The sequence below is a fragment of the Polyodon spathula genome, chromosome 28 (assembly GCF_017654505.1).
Source record: "Polyodon spathula isolate WHYD16114869_AA chromosome 28, ASM1765450v1, whole genome shotgun sequence".
NCBI lineage: Eukaryota > Metazoa > Chordata > Actinopteri > Acipenseriformes > Polyodontidae > Polyodon > Polyodon spathula.
In genome coordinates this window covers 5,602,024-5,619,431 of record NC_054561.1, presented here as the reverse complement: position 1 = coordinate 5,619,431, position 17,408 = coordinate 5,602,024, and the positions used below count along the sequence as shown (strand labels likewise).

General features: G+C 39.1%; 1 protein-coding gene across 1 annotated transcript in view; it reads right to left on the bottom strand.

Moving 5' to 3' along the window:
• LOC121301763 (formin-like protein 1) overlaps positions 1 to 15,725 on the bottom strand; it is a 57,672-nt gene extending 41,947 nt beyond the window's left edge. Inside the window, exon 1 of the mRNA XM_041231361.1 lies at positions 14,827 to 15,725. Within this exon, the coding sequence (XP_041087295.1) occupies positions 14,827 to 14,988 (162 nt within the window). The 5' untranslated portion in view covers positions 14,989 to 15,725. The remainder of the gene's footprint in view (positions 1 to 14,826) is intronic.
• Positions 15,726 to 17,408: the final 1,683 nt, after the last annotated feature.

Genomic DNA, 17,408 nt, shown 5'->3' with positions numbered 1-17,408 from the left:
TTCCAGCTTTGTTGTACTGAACTTTCTGTACAGAAGTGCCCAGCCCAGTGTTTGATCAGGGACTGCAGTCTCAGTCCCAGTGGCACAGACTCAAACGTTCTATATTAATACAGAGAATCTGTCCTATATATTACAGCTTTAAAAAACCAACTGCATTTCAACAGCCTGAGGCCCTTTTCTGTTCCCAAAATAAGCACAGGCACCCGCACGTTCCTGCATTTAGCTTTGCTCTTACATTTCTTCCTATTGCGAAACTGGGATAGGCAACAAGAGACTTGAATTCAAGGACAACTATGCACCCTACTTACTTTGTAAACTTTCTACAACTGTAGCTTTATATCAGAATGGACTGAACATACAGTATGTAAAGATATAACCCTGTTAGCCAGTACTGGGTTTTGATTTCTGTAACCAAATACCGTGATCTACTCTATAAAGACTTCATAATTACTATATGTATCTGACTGGGATTTACATGTTTTACTACCATGTTCCATATATTAAACATAAATTTGTAGCGACTTTAGGTTATAATTTGCATCTCAGGTTTCAGAACTATTACAGGCGCTCTTCGACTTACAACACTTCGACGCACGACACTTATGACTCTTTATCATTGTTACCCTGCTTTGATGTTACACCATCGATACGGCATTTACGACACGGCGAGACATGAGCCATGCATCATGTGAGCATACTCAGTGTCCGAACCGCAGTACCTGTCGTGGTCGCCCTGATTCAGTCACGTAGCGTTTTTTTTATTTTTTTTTATGCATGTAACTGTTTTTTTAGAATATATTTGCCCTTAACAATGCCTGATAAGAGGAAATTAATTGTGGGAGATAGTTCAGGTTCTAATAAACGTAGAACCATTACAGTGGAAACAAAGTTGAACATTATCAAGCATTCTGAAAAAGGTGACACGGCTACCGAAATTGATCGAGCCTCGGATATCCCCTCGTACGTCGGTGGTGACAATCATAAAAGATAAGATAAGGGTTAAGGAACATGTTAAGGGCTCTGCCCCAATGCAAGCAAGAGTGATGACTTGCACCCAAACATAAAAGCGGTCTATCTGCCCCCCAACACCACCTCATTGCTACAGCCTATGGATTAGGGGGTAATTGCCTCCTTCAAAGCCTATTACCTTAGGCAAGCATTTGCCCAGGCCATCAGGGGAACTGACGTTGAAGGTGGGCCAACTCTTAAAGAATTCTGGAAAGGCTTCAACATCTACTATGCAGTGAAAAACATTGGTGACTCCTGGAATGAAGTGAATCAATCAAATTTGAATGGTATGTGGAGAAAACTGTGCTCTTATTTTGTTTCTGACTTCCAAGGCTCTACAGAAACTGTAGCAGAGTTGATTGTAGATATGGGTAGAGAACACCACTTAGAAGTGGAACCAGAGGATGTTGATGAGTTGCTGGCATCACATTCTGAGGAATTGTCCAATGAAGACCTTCTCATATTGGAACAGCAAAAAGTTAATGAGGTGCACTCTGTTGAAGAGACTCATCAACGACTTACAAAATAGGAACACTCGTTTTCACTCGCTCGGGGTTGTGTGTTCAGGGTGAAAGAACGGGAGAGAGATGGAGAGAAAAAGGAAGCAATTGCTACGTCATGCTGGAGGCCCAGCACGGTACTTGTTTGTTTAGTGTTCGTGCCCTGTTTATTAGTGTCTGTTTGTTTAGTGCTCGTGCCCTGTTTGTTAGTGTCTGTTTGTTTAGTGCTCGTGCCCTGTCTGTTAGTGTCTGTTCATTTTGTTTGTCTATTTACAGCTTCACCAAAACTCCACGTCTCTGTCCTGTGTGTTATTGTTCCGGGTCTGGCGTCACCACTCAGCCAGCCTCTTGACAGTGCCAAACAGTGATACTGTTGTCCTTCTGGTTCATACATATTATAGCTACAGGATTGCCCATAGTACCATTTCCTCTTAATACAGAACTATTGCATTGCTATTGAAAATCAGTTGTCGGGTGCTTGTCAAGGTGAGATCCTGACATGGATTTTTTTTCAGGTATTTCGGCACAAAAATTAACAGCACAAAAGCATGCACCACTACTTCTTTTTTTATTTTTTTTGCTTACAAAAGGCAACAGATATATTCTAAGAATGTAATGACACACACTGTTTTTTTAAAGCACTCAATTACAACAGCCTTTTCGCTAATACTGATTAAACATTTTGACCAGGAAACTGGCAAAAAAAAAAGGAAATCTGGAAAATGTGGGGGTATAGTAGGTTACAACAAAAATATATTTGAATGCGAAACGAGAACTAATGGCAGACGATAAAATAAATAATAACAGCTAGAACCTGTGTGAAGGATTGTGACTTGTATCCAAGCTAATGAAAGGGATAAGGTGGGTCACTTTTTTTAAAGCTTACCTGGCCAGGATTATTGAGCATCCACAAGTGAAATATCCAATCCCTATGTTTGTAAGTAGTACCTTTATAGAATGTAATATTAATTTGCGAATTGAAAAGGTTTATCAACAGCCTTGTGAGACTGTGTACAGCAGAAGTATATTCATTTATATGCGGTATGACGTTTAGCCCCTCATAAAGGGATGCCATACTGCAATTCTCTAACAAGGAAGGAGTCCCATTCACTTGTGGGGGGAAATGAGTTATTATATGCAGACCAACTACTGATGTCTTCTTTATTCAAACACCATGGTTACACCACCCTTCTGGTGTGGTGCGCAATGAACCAGGTCCCATTAGACCAGGGCTACACAATTCTGGGGCCTTCCAGGTTTTTTTTTGCACATCCTTATTTACAATTGAACCAATTTAAGCTCCTTCCAGCTCTTCGTTGGGTAATTAATTAATATTACCCAAAAACCCCAGGAGGCCTCAGGACCTTGAAGCTCAGATTTTTTAACCCTTGCTCTGGACCAATGGGTTGTCATCTTGGTTGTATCCACACTCTGCCGAAATAATATTCACATTTAAATGTAACCTTAGCTTGTCAAATGACTGTCTTAATCCAGTTCATGCCCTGTAGAGCCTGACTCCCAACCTACAGTAATGCATTACCTTTTTCTTAGGCTATCACTTGACATATCTGATACACAATTTCAGCTTTGACTGTTTCTGACACTCCTATGCAAAAACATTACTGACATATGATTGGAATACACCTTGATTCTAACAGTACAAATAGGGAACTGATGAATACTAGACATGGATGAACAAAAAAAACCAACTCCCCGATAATGTTGTTGAAGCCGACACCCTGGGATCCTTCAAGAAGCTGTTTGATGAGATTCTGGGATCAATAAGCTACTAACAACCAAACGAGCAAGATGGGCCGAATGGCCTCCTCTCATTTGTATACTTTCTTATGTTCTTATGTTCTAACAAAACAAAGCATCCCTGAGGGCATAGAGTAAGGAGAATGGCAACTCTCATAAACCGAACGCATGGATAAATAGATGGTTGAAAAACGGAGGAACCATATCTTAAGTGTGCGTCTTTTGAGTTATGGTGTGAGATTTAAATAATTCTGCTTTCAGAACAGATAAAAAGATAATAATTGTGTAGAGAAATAAAGCATCCCTCTCAGGGCATAATCTAAGAAAGTCACATCAGATATAATAGTTTGTGAAGATGAAGTAAAATGGATATGTTAAAATGTGGATATTAGTGATATGGCCAACATGTAGCAGTGAAACGTTTCCTTTCTACTGGACACTGAGTATGAAGTCAATATCTCAAAGCATTAGGTCTTCATCAACTAGAAACCAAAAGTGACATGACTCAAATATGGCATTGATTTTGCCCAAGGAATTTTAGAAATTCCTTGGGCAATATTAGAAATTATCAGTTAATTTTAATGGATTTACATATAAGCTCTACTCACAGGGATGCTTAATAATGACAGATGAATCACGAAACACATGGGCTAAAATAATTGAATGAATTTAACCAAGAACAAAGAAAACAAAGGTGGGGGGGGGGGGGGGGGGGGGTGTGGGGGGGGGGGGGGGGGGGGGGGGGGGGGGGGGGGGGGGGGGTGGTGGGGGGGGGGGGGGGGGGGGGGGGGCATGATTGAAGTCTTTAAAATCTTAGAAGGACTTGACAAAACCCTAACCCTAACCCTAATCAATACCTAATGTTTTGATGCTGAATCACTGGGATCCTTTAAGACCCAACTGTCAAAGTTTTGAGATCAATCAGCTCCTAGAAACCGCACAAGCTTACTGTAGATGGACTGAGTGGTCTCTTCTCGTACATTTGAAGCAGTGGTTAAAATGAGGAGCGGCCTGGCAGGGTTCAGTTACATACTAAGATCTGTTTCTAAATGGGACAATGTTGAGGTACAAATTAGTGACTGGTGGCATTGTATTTTTATTTTTTACTTCTGCTGGTTCAGATTTAAAGTTTTAGTTCCACAAGAAAATATTGTTCCTCGAAATCTGTGTCTGATGTTACGGGTGTGTCTTTAAAGGTGCGTGGCTAATTGAATTGCCATGCATGGGTTTATCATGTTGTACAGGTGACACATGATTGTAACACACGGTACTGTGATAATGTATAAGAAAATCTACCATAGCATTTATTGTTCAAGTCAGAATAATTACTAACTAGAACAAACTACATCGTCTTGTGCTGGCTGCACATCACAGCTTATGGCCCTTGCAGGGATTATGTATTATGCATTTTTTTTTGTTTTGCTGTATATCATGTATTATGCATTTCTCTGTATTTAAAGTGTATTTCTCTGTATTATGGATTATTATTATTTTTTTAGTTACTGCATCTTGTGATGGTGGTCCAGTATGAAAGGCACTTTATAAAATAAAGATTGATTGACTGATTGATTATCTAACAATTACTATAACTATTTAACTATGGCCACTTCAGTAGGGAGAGTCTCATAATCTAACAGTATAATGGTAAATACCAGTCATTTAACAACCCTGAAGACAACACCCCAAACACCCCACATTACTGTAAGTCTCCTGGGTATGTATTTGACTAGCACCATTAAACCTCCAATTATCATCAATAGTAACAGTCCAGCAAATCAAATATCAGATAAGAATAAGGCTCTTGATCAAACTGAGTGACACCCTTGCCTTAGAAGATGAAAAATGCAGCAGTAGTGGATCACTCTTTCTGTGAAACACTGAAGTGTCAGTACACATCTGCAGCACAGTCTTTTCTAGACGAGTCATCATTTTTGTGAAGTATCAGTAATTTGACAAATCCCGCTTGGAAGCACCTTTCAACAAAGCATCTACTATCGGCCCTCTGTCAAAGCATCAGATCTGATGTCTTTAGTGCATGATTGAAGGCCATTTTTAAGAAAAAAAGCAAACATATATTTAAAAATGAGAGGAGACCATCAGAGCTTATCCAGTTTGTAGTAGCTGATTGATCTAATCTAATCTGGTCTTTAGAATCCCAATGATTCAACCTGACTTGATAACCCATTCTATACCCTTACCACTCTGTTTGACGAAGGTTTTCCTTCCTTCTGTCCTAAGTCTATCTTTACTTAATTGTACTGCACTTAAAGTATTAGTTAGTGTTAACTTTGCTTTTTTATATTACATAATACACAGGAATGTCATTTTTAAGAACAAAGAATTTAAAGAAAATTTAAGAACGAGAGGAGACCATTTAGCCCATCAGTGCTTGTCTAATTCCTAGTAGCTGGTTAATTGTATCTTAATGGATCGTAATGGTTCAGCATCACTATCATGTCTTGGTAACCCATTCTATATCCAAACCACTCTCTGTGTAAAGAAGTGTCTCCTAGGCTACCCTCTATACTAAATCTCTCTCTGATTAATTTGCAACCGTGCTCGTTGGTCCTGGTTGATGTGCTGCTCTTCAAGTATTGGCTTAACTTTGTCAACTGCTTTTAAGATATAAAGACTACAATCAAGACCCCCCCACCAGCACCCAACCCCCCACCCATTGTTCTTTGTCCTAGATTAACTACATTCTCTTAATATACTGTACCTTCATAACTCAATCCTTTAACCCCTGGGATTAGGATATATACACTTTATAAGGGTGCAACATATATAAAAGAACATGTGCAGAGCCCATCTGATTTTCCTAACTGCTTTTTTTTTTTTTTTTATCACATTGCCAATGTGGGGTTGGGTGGGGATGTCACAGGTTGTGATCTCACGGAAGGAAGCTTGGCCCTATGTTGTTTCAACAGATGAAGGAGGGGTTTGTGGTTACCTTGCTGCACAGTGTTCTTCCTCCTCCCCTCAAGTTTCAGTTTCCTGTCACCAGTTCAGAGACACACTTGATTAATTGTGCAAGACTAAAAAAAAAAGGAGGAGGGGGGGGGGTGTGAGTCAAGATGCCACTTCTGTCTCTTCACTCTGTTTTAGCTGATGAAGGATTTGAAGGCATTCACGTTATTGAAACAAACAACAGGGTGTGCTGGCAGACAGAATCAAATTTACATTTGGTTGACATAATGTGATGTGTTAACTTACAAACATATAACCAAGGGAGGCTTTAGTTGAAAGATAAATAATGTAAGTTATTTAGGTTCTAAGCGTACATTAACATGTAAACAGAAAAGACGGCTGCTGTTAGTGTTAATGTTAGTGGTGGATTATGAGAAGGGGTCGAGCTGGTATTCTCTCTCAAAGAGAGCATACAGGTCAGATGTTATGCTCGATGTGCCTGGGATATATCTTGTGCGGCAGCCCCTTGGAATAAAGTGGCAGGCACTTCTTGTCACAGCCCTCACAGAACTGTTGTAATTGTCACGGCTGGGTGTGATGTCCCTGATTGATTCCTCTAATGCCTCTGTGAAGGCTATCCAATTGGCTTTTTTCAGGTTGAAACGTCTGCGGGAGTATTTTGCACTGTTGTTGGTGACCGCTATGAGGTAGGAACTCTAGTACTGCTTTCTTGCACATCTGGCTAATTCCACTGCTCGCGAAACAAATGTTTGGGTTGTATCCTGTTCTCCAGCAGCTACTGTTAAATGATCTGAGCTGTTTAGCATCAGGTACCAGCATCAGGTTCCATTATGATGCCGTCATTATTATTTTAATTATATCCCTGTGCGTGTACAGCAGTCAAGTAAATTGTTCCACTATGGTACTTTGGTGGTGGTTTATATATTGATGTTATAGCAATGTTCTTGAGGCTAAGTGTGATGGTTTCGATGCTGCAAAACTATTGGCCATAGCTGTAGTATGGCACCAGATATCAATTCTTAAAATGAAAACGCACTTTATTCATTCATTCAGAACTGCACAATGAGCTATCAGTGGACAATAGTTTACATCACTCAGTTCAATGTGACATAGTTACAATGTACTTAATGTGTACAACTCTAATCCTAGCGCTAACCCTAACTACCATATTCGAATTTCAGACATGCTTTTTTAACAAAAATAACCTAGTCTTAAATTTGAGTACAGTATAGTGATGCGTCTATTAAAATCGCCAACAAAAGACGGGACTACCAGACTACACAAACAGCAACGTCACTGACTGCCGAGAAAAGTCAACAAAGACGCCTGCCTGAATACACAAGCAGCCACGTGACAAACTGTTGAGAAAAAACAAACCACGCTTCCTGAGGAATTCCAAGGGAAACATTTATAATTTCAGCATTTTTAACAAATAGTACCGGCCTGGACAGATCGGAAATTCTGATCAGACCCCTGTATTTTTAGACATACCAAGCAATGTTCAATGCTGTTGTGGTTGCTGGGTTACATGTTCTGTGATGTCATGCTTGCTGTTGCCAGGATGTGTGATGTCGTAAGTGAGTGGTGGTGTGTGTACGACAGAGACGCCATCTTAAGTATTATACAGTGCGCAGCACAATAAACAAACTCTGTGGTTAATCTACAGCAAAACTGTTTCGTGTCAGTTTTGTAAGCTACAACAGCATAACATAGGTTGTATCTTTGTAAATGCACAATTATTTGATATTTTACTTTTTCCTCAAATTGAGGGTGGTAAATTTGGGCTGCGTCTTAATTTCGACAGTGTCTTAAATTCGAAGGAATACGCTATTAACCCTAGCCCAAACCATAATCCCATTAACTCTTTTCTAATATAATTGTGTACTTACATATAGCGTGCAAAAAGATGTACAGGTTAAGTACATTGTAACTATGCATAATAACATAGCAAATACATGCATACTTACACAATTACAATGTAACTACTATGCAAATACACAGTAATTAGAGACACAATGTAAAGTGTTACCCCAAGGACTGGATGGAGACTGCACTCTGATATTATCTCTAAGAGGCCTCAGCCACTGCTTTCTGATTGCAAATACTTAAGAGCTTCAAATCTAGCACCTTGTGGAAACAAAATTCATTACAGACTGAAAAAGCAGTGTATAATCTAAAGAACAACCTAATAAACTGTGTTTTGGTGACCTCACTGGTAAATACAGGCATGTGAGTGTTGATGATGCACTGAGGGCAGCTTTCAGTTTACAACACAGAGCCACTCAGAGATCAAAGCCTGTCACATTGGAGCCTGCTGCAGTGTGGAGGGGAGAGCAAACGAAGGCCTGTGCAGCGACTGGAAATACCTCCTATGAAGACACAGATTCTTATAGGGGAGTGCCAGTTAAATATAACAGGCATACTTCAATAAATCCAGAGCTCACTTCTATGATTCTCTTAAATAAGTGAGGTGCTAAAAAAAAATAAAAAAATAAAACAAATAAACCTTCACAGCTACTCAAACCCACTACCTTCCACACCGTTCCCAAAACTTTAACCGCTGAGCTACGCAAACCCACTGCCATCCAAACTACAGCCCAAAACTCTAACCACTGAGCTACTCGAACCCACTGCCATCCAAACTACAGCCCAAAACTCTAACCACTGAGCTACTCAAACCCACTGCCATCCAAACTACAGCCCAAAACTCTAACCACTGAGCTACTCAAACCTACTGCCATCCAAACTACAGCCCAAAACTCTAACCGCTGAGCTACTCAAACCCACTGCCATCCAAACTACAGCCCAAAACTCTAACCACTGAGCTACTCAAACCCACTATCTTCCACACTGCAGCCCAACATAACCAATGAGCTACTCAAACCCACTACCATCCGCATTGCAGCCCGACACTAACCACTGAGCTGCATGTACCCAGGAAAGCAGAAGCACATGATGTAATTGTTTACAAGCAGAGATGAGAACCAGCTGCATTTTCTGTGTGAGTCCGAACCCTTGGCAATACAGGGGAGGGGCTGGGCTGTGTGAGTCAGTGTATTACCCGTACTGAGGCTTTTTAAGACACTTGACAAAGAAGCCATATTAATAACCAGACCAGGGTAAACAATGTAAATGCCTCTTAGAACCACAGGAACAGCACAGGAAAGAGAAAAATGACCATGCAAATTTACTGTGGTAAACTTTTATAAGGGAATAGCTGATTTAAAAACAAACTATCTGATTAACCTGGCTCCTGATAATATTTGTGACTTCCACTTTGATAAAATGCACTTTAGTATTGACCAGCAAAGGTAACCAGATATTGTATACAATTTGGTCCTGTTCTTTAAGCTTTTCATTTTACAAAAGTCTGTTGTTAAATCACAAATAAATTAATTATTATATTAATTTTCCCAATAAATATTAATAAAGGGCCCATCAAGATGACCATACTTCCACACTTATTGAACGTATACAGTTTTATAAAATCTTGCACAGAGTTCTTAATACATAGCTCACAGATACTGTAGGTGTATTGGTTCAGATAACTGTGATACAATTGTTAAATATAAAGATGTTTCCATTCTACCAATGGCTCATAACATTGCAACAGCCCTTCTTCAGTCCAGGCCAGCTCAGTTCCCTACTCTCAATACCCAATTTCTATTCCTCAAAACTCTTAAGAGCACAGAACTTTTACAAACGAGAGGCAGCATGCCGCCCATCACAGCCACTCCAGTTTCTAGTTGCTGATTGATCTGAAAACATTGTCAAGTTTGGTCTTAAAGGACTTAGATGATTCTTGGTAACCCTTTCAATACATTCACCACTTTCTGTGTGAAAAAGTATCTCCTTTCCACTGTCCTAAGTCTTTCTCCACAGAATTTCCAATGTGTCCCTGGTTTATGTACTGCACTTAAGGTATTGGATCTTAAAATCAACACTACAGTACAGGAGATGGGCAAACATCACAAAGCAGCCTTAATATTAATTTGATATAACAGGCTATTTGAAAATAATAGCGTTTGTTATGAAAAAACTTGAAAGTTCTGTTAATTTTGTTATGTAGAAAAAGAGGTTTCTTTGAAGGTCTACCGAACTGCGCTATAATAGTCGTTGCCTATGTTAAGACTACACAACAAAAAGAAAACTACATATGTGCCACAGCAAATGGAAATGAACAAGAGGTAAGTATATTTCAATAGCAATACCCCTGTAAAAAGTAGTATTTCCATCTCTAAAGCAGTACACACCTATACAACGTTACTGTGTCACATATACTGTAGATTTTTCCTTTTTGAGCCGTGGTCAGTCAGACTGTATTCTCACTGGGTGATGAAAGGAAGGACAATCCTTGGCATAGCTCATTACTAAAGGTTACCAGAAATATGTCTGGCAGTGGAAATGAAGCTTTCTCTTTTGAGCAAAGATCTGACCCCATTCTGAAGATGCAATCTCCACATTTCTATACAGGGTAGCTGATACAAGACTGCACTACAGGGAGTAGCATAAGAACATCTGTGAGGATGCTTCCTTCTGAGAACGGAATGGATGGTAAAGCTAAGGGGTATTCTTAGTAGCTTCACTCCCCATCACACAGGAAGTGCTGGTGGTGTAACTGTTGCTGACTCAAATGAGTAAAGTATGCCTGAATGTATTTCTCTGTCATATCCAGTTTTACCAACTTGCAGGAAAACAAAAAGAGAATTCAGACCAGCGCTAGAGATTTCAGTCTGTTCGCATGTGTCAAATCCTATTATATGTGTGACCTCGGCGTGATAATGTATATTTTATTTCAGAAAGAGATTTTTTGGTTTGCCTCAAGCCTCATGCATTAAGGAATGTATGTATGCTAAAATATCTGTAGAAGAAATAGAGAGGGTACATTCACTTAGTGAGTTAATTGACAGTGTGCTTTGCAGTAGACATGATTTCAAAGTGAAAGCTCACAGCTATTCATTTTCTCCATGTCCCACGCCCAGCAAGTTCACAAATCTGTCTGCAGTGTTTGCACCGTTCCTAGAGGTTTCAGAATGATCTGCGTATAAACTGTGAGGGGGGTGTTATGAAAGACCAGTGTTTTAGTATGCTTACTATATTACAGATATCTACAGCAATGATATTAGTTTAAGGGTCATTATAAACATGGCAGACACAAACCGATCAAAACCACTAACTCCAGTTGTGTAGTAAGCTTCCCATGGACTTGATTTGGGGTTTTGAATGGCACAAGCCATTATAAGTCTCACTTTAAATACCATATTCCTTTGAATTTAATATGCAGCCCAAATTTCCTACTGTCATTTTGAGGAAAAACTAAAACATCAAATAAATATGCTTTTACAAAAATACAACATCAATTACCATCTAGAAGCAGTTTGCTATGGCAAGACAAATTATCATTCAGAGATATCTCAAATTGCATTTTAAAATATCTTGAAATATTTAGAGATATCTGTAAATCATTTGCAGATATATTTAAATGGATATGATATATATGTAAATAATCCCTTTTGAAGATAGAATATCTTAATTTCATTTTCAGATATCTAAAAATGAAAAAAGATGTCTCCATTTGATTTACAGATATCTCTAAATAATGTTTTGCCAGTATGGTACGCCAAACTGTCACTTAGAGATATCTCGACATAACTTCCCGTTCATTTAGAGATATCTCTAAATCATTTTAAGATATCTGGAAATAACCATAGGTTTAAATTATTAACGGACCAAATTTTGGTTCCAACAGTGAAAATCAATGTCTGTGAAAAACAGTGAAAATCAATGCAATTTACTATCGATCACTCCATACCAGGCGAAAGAGCGTGTTTGGATAGGCTTCTTCAGTGCAATGCCATTTACCAAGGAGCTAAATGTCACAGGAGCGGTGCTTGCACATCATGGAGATTCCTTGCTTTCATTTTATTAATGTTTTTGCCGCCCCCCTGAATTTGCCGCCCTAGACATGCTGCTTTCCTCCGAGCCTGTCCAAGATTATAATAACACAGGACTGTCTCTTTAGGGGAAACTGAATTGAGGCTGACAAGGCAAACTCTAGTCAGTTTTTCAGGCGCACCACAGAGAAGAGAAAGACTTAGTACCCAGAGTAGGAGACACTGCATGAGTTACCAAGCCTCACTGTGCTGCTGGATCGTGATCCTTTAAGAACTGACTAGACAAGTTCATCAACAGCTGCTCTGTATCCCAGCAGTCGTACACCACTCATTCACATCGGTCAAGAGTTATACTTTAAAGCCAAATTGTCAGTCTGTCAAGCAACTGTTGCCATGTTGTAAAACCATCTTTTTGCAATAATTCTCAACCAGCGCCTCTCTCATTTAGTTAGTTATACATTTTAAAAATGCATGGTAGCTGTCCAGATGTACAGAGTAAAGAAATGAAAAACAATGATTTTGATGTCTTTATTTCACAAATATGTAAGCTTAGCATTGGTCACACAAAGGTATCAAAATCAACATTGTTTTTTGTGTATGTTAAAAATAGCACAAATGCTCCCAAGTCATAAATAAAGAACTCAACATTCATTTAAGGATTTCTGAGTAGTCTGAAATTCATTATTTGTTTCAGAATTGTAAATCATGTTTTATTCTTTTTAGACAAAAATAACACTATGACAATTTGCAGTTAACAGCTTTGAGAATCTAACAAATGATCTTCCCATTCCAATGGAACAGTGTAACTGTTCCTCCTTCACTGAATGTGTATTCAGGCAGTCTCTCATAGAATCTAGAATGGTAACATTTCCATAAAACCATCAACTTGAAAGCACAACTCCAGTGCCAAGCTTGGCGTGATTGAGCCTACAGACGTATGCAATTTATGGCAAGAAGCAAAAAACGGCCAGTGGCCCAAAGCACTGAAAAACTAGAGCAGACACACCTTTTTCTACTTGAACAATTGGCCTTTTTGTTGCCATTATTTTCAAGCTATAAGAATAGAAAATGTGAATACATTCTTTAAGATATTCCTATTTAATGCACATAAACTGAATTAAGTACACAGATGGTACATTCCATTTCTAGGGGGTACCACTATCCTGTCTGTACATTCTTGCTGCCTAACTAGATACATTCCAAAAGGGACACCACATGGTCACAAGTTATTCCTGTCCAGTCCCAAGCAGATCAATAATCATAACTATTGTGGGCTACCCTCCTGTATTGTTCAATAAATATTATGGTACTATAAACTATTGTACTGTGAATGATATATTCTGCTTAACATATGCTGTTTATATTTAACATATAATTAAATTAAATGTTTTTAAAAAATATGTATGCAACTGAATAGTACTGACAGACAGAGTTCAACTGTCATTTACAGGATGTTGCCACACCTAGTTGAAATAAGTTTTTTTTTTTTTTAAATGGCGTACAGTACTGTGCACTTAACATGCACAAAAGGTATACAAGTGTAATTTTCCAATTCAGTTATAGAACTGCTTGTGCTGAGTACAGCTATTAACAAAGCAGGGTAACACTTTTAAATAATGTCTATTAGTGATTATTCATGTATATTAGAGGAAATGTTATGATGTCATGAAAAGTATGTCATGAATTCATGCTTGTGACACTTAAATTCAGGAATTTATTTATTAATTTTGAAGTCAGTAGGAAATCTTATGTTAGTTACATTGGGATTACAGACACTTATTTTAAAGTGTTACCCAAAACAGCAACATTTAAAAAGAGTATTAAATATGTAAAATTATGGTTTTGCAGTTTGATTACAAAAGTTGTTTTAGTATAAATATGTTACACATTTCCATACCACTGCTAAGAACCTTGAACAAGATAGACATTATGAAACAGTAATGAATCATTATAACCTCATGAGTACCGTATATCCAACACCTTTGCACATATCATTGTTGAAACTGCATGAACATTTGAGGGTTATAAATTAATTTGAAGGATATCCCTAAAATGTCTCTGTCCTGTCAATGTGCCATCTTTTGGTCTCTGAGCTTAAGTTTCTGAGTTCAGAATTTCTGTAGATATAAATATACAAACCACACACCCAACACACACCTGCTAGGGCTTCAGAGAACAGAAAACAACTGTTACTGATTTTTTCTAGATAGAAATCCACTGCTACAAGCAGAATAAAACATGTGCTGTAGGTTTACTATGAGTACACTATATATATATATATATATATATATATATATATATATATATATATATATATACACACACACACACACACACACTGTACTTCTCTAACTAAGCAAGTAAGTACATAAAAAAGATTACAAATGAAAGGAAGCCGTTCGGCCCATCAGTGCTTATCCACTTCCTAGTAGCTGATTGATCTCAAAACTTTGCCAAGTTAAGTCTTAAAAGATTCAGCATCAACAACAACCCATTTTATAACCTCACCAGTGTCACCTACCCTCTGCCCTAAGACTCCACTTAATTTCCAAATGGGTCCACTACGCTTAAAGTATTGTAAAGATTAACTTTTAAGACTTCAATCAAGTCGCCTCCAGTTCATCTTTGTAATAGGCTAAATTCAGTCCCTTCAACCTATTTTCAGAGCTCATAGTATCTTCAAGTCTTGCAACCCCCCCCCCCCCCCCCCCCCCCCCCCCCGTGGGGCCTGGACTCACCAAGACAACGTTGAACCTCTCCTCCAGCTCGCCCACAGCAGGCATGGGCAGTTTGGGGGGTGCTGGCTGCTTCTGTGGAGGAGAAGCCACTGACGCGGCTGGTGGGGTTTTGACCTCCTTACCCTGAGAGAAAGCTTCTATACTCCCAGCTGCGTTGCCCATTCTGAGTTTCTTTAGAGCACCGAAATCCAAAGTTTAAACTTGCTCTTAAAGTTGAGCTGTCCGTTAAAAAAATGAAAAAAAAAACGAGAAAGCTTGAGTAATTTTTTTTTTTTATCAGCCAAACAACTTATGAAAAAAAAAAAAATCAATTAGGTTGAACAAAATAAATGTTGTGGTGTATTTCAAAACAGTTTGTAAGAAGCTGCATAAGTCATAACTGCTGTAGCTCTACTCATTTTAAACTCTTTGTGCTTTATCTCCCATCTGCAGGTGGCTGTCTCCTAATCCTGAAACATGCATCTTTTTAACAGATGTCCACCCAACACTGTCTCTCAATATCACCTTCCCTGGGCTTCTGAACTCCAATTGTCAATGATAGATCATGAAGACTGCAACAGATCCGATACGCAAAGAGGAAGTCTTCTTTCTACACACTCTAAGGACGTTGAAATAGCAGTTGAAAACATATATCCAACTAAGCAGCAAAAAAAAAAAAAAAAGCTTGCTTCCTGTGTGTTACCACAAGCTCAAATGCAAACATAGGCTTCAGCCACTTCATCTGCTGTCTCTTTGCAGACTTTTGCAAGGGGGCTGCATGCTTCAGGGAGGCCTGCTACTGCACCAGGAAGAAGGGATGGAGCAGCAGCAGGGAAGGCAGCCTGACATGCAGCTCCACGATCCATGGTCAAAGGGAATTCACTGGTAGCGAGAGAGTGTCAGAGACAGACAGGGATGTACAGTACAGACACAGCCATCTAATGGAAATGGGAACTAAGCTGCAGCACAGGCAACATGAGCAGGGACAGTGGAACTAGGTGAGCAGGTGTCTTCTGGGTCTTAGTGCCTGCAGGGTGTCTGTGTGATGCTGCAGGATGTATTCCCTTTGGATTCGACAGAGCTATGTGCTGCTGGTTGAATCTGGGGGAGATTTGAAAGAACAGTAAGTGACGAGCTTCTCTGACTCAGCTCTCCAGCACTGTCAACATAACTGAGAGCTGATAATGCGCTTGGTCCTTTAATTAGTACTTTTTTCCTAGTTCATTTATTTCACAGTTCTTGCCTCTGATGAGATTGTTTAGTTCAGTATATTCATCATGTATGAGCATTTGTGTTGATTTTAAAGTTATTATTTAAGCCACATGCAGTGGCAACTGAAGCTATAGTGGCAGTTTTGCACTACAGCAGCAATTAATCCAGGGATTTTATCTGTGCATTCACCAAGTATATTCTCTATGTTTTATTGCAGTGCATTACAATTTATAGCATCGGTATGAGTTAACTCGAGGTGCAGTTCATTTTGTCAAGTCTGTGAATGGTTGAAATAATATGAGAAAAGTAAAACTGACATTGTGTAATTGTGTCTTGCAAGTCCAAAGGCATTTGATGAGAACACTGATGATGCAATTGACCCAGTAAATGTTCTAATAAGTTATGTAATATTGAGCACTATGGAGCTGGTTGTGCAGCCCATTCTTCATAAGCGCAGTCTTAACCCCTTCAAGGATGGGCACTGCAGAAATTGAAACTTTTCAATTCTTAAAATTTGTGGACATATAACTGTATACATTTTCTCCCTTGGAGACATTCACATTTTTGGATTGCTCATACTGTAAAACCCAAGCCAGGAAAGACTTGGCTAAACTAGGTCCTGCTGATATGGTCTGATAACTCCTAGGGCCACGTTGGTACTTAGCTAAAATAAATAAATAAATAAATAAAACATAAATCCAATTGCATTCCCTAGCTCATCAGAAGCCGCACAAGTATCCTGGGATTCATCAAGATCCATCTTATGTGTGCCCAATTATTTTACCCCATTTTGGAATGTCCAATCATTATTTCCCCTCGCCACATCAATTGCCCACACAGCTCAGGAGAATTGAAGGTTCAGTGGGCATCCTCCGATCTCACAACTGAGCCAGCTCCCTCTTTTACACTCATGAACTCGAGAGTGGATATTTAAAAAAAAAAAATTCCTCCCGCAGTACTGTTCCTGGCCTGTGTAGAGGTGCAGTTATCCCACACACTGACACCATACTGTATGTGGCAAGGATGGTGTGTGGGTGATATCAGATCAGGAAGTGAATGGATCCACACACACACAGTGCTGCGAGTGAAGTGCTGCTGTGCATGTTTATTTCAAATAAACGGTCTAAACACAAAACAAAACACTGATACAAAATAAATGGCATGTTGGCCAAAAGAAACACAAACAAAAACCCAGTGAATACTATTGTGCTGGTCCTTCCAGCATAAGTAGCAATTTTACTTTCCTTATATTTATTTCTCCCGTCTCACACTCTCTCCTCTGAACACCCAACCCCAAGTGAGAGATTTGTGCCTGTTTTATTCAACTGTGCTGGGACTCGATTGCTAATCAATCATTCAGTTGAGTCCAGGCACAGTCTGCATGTGAACTA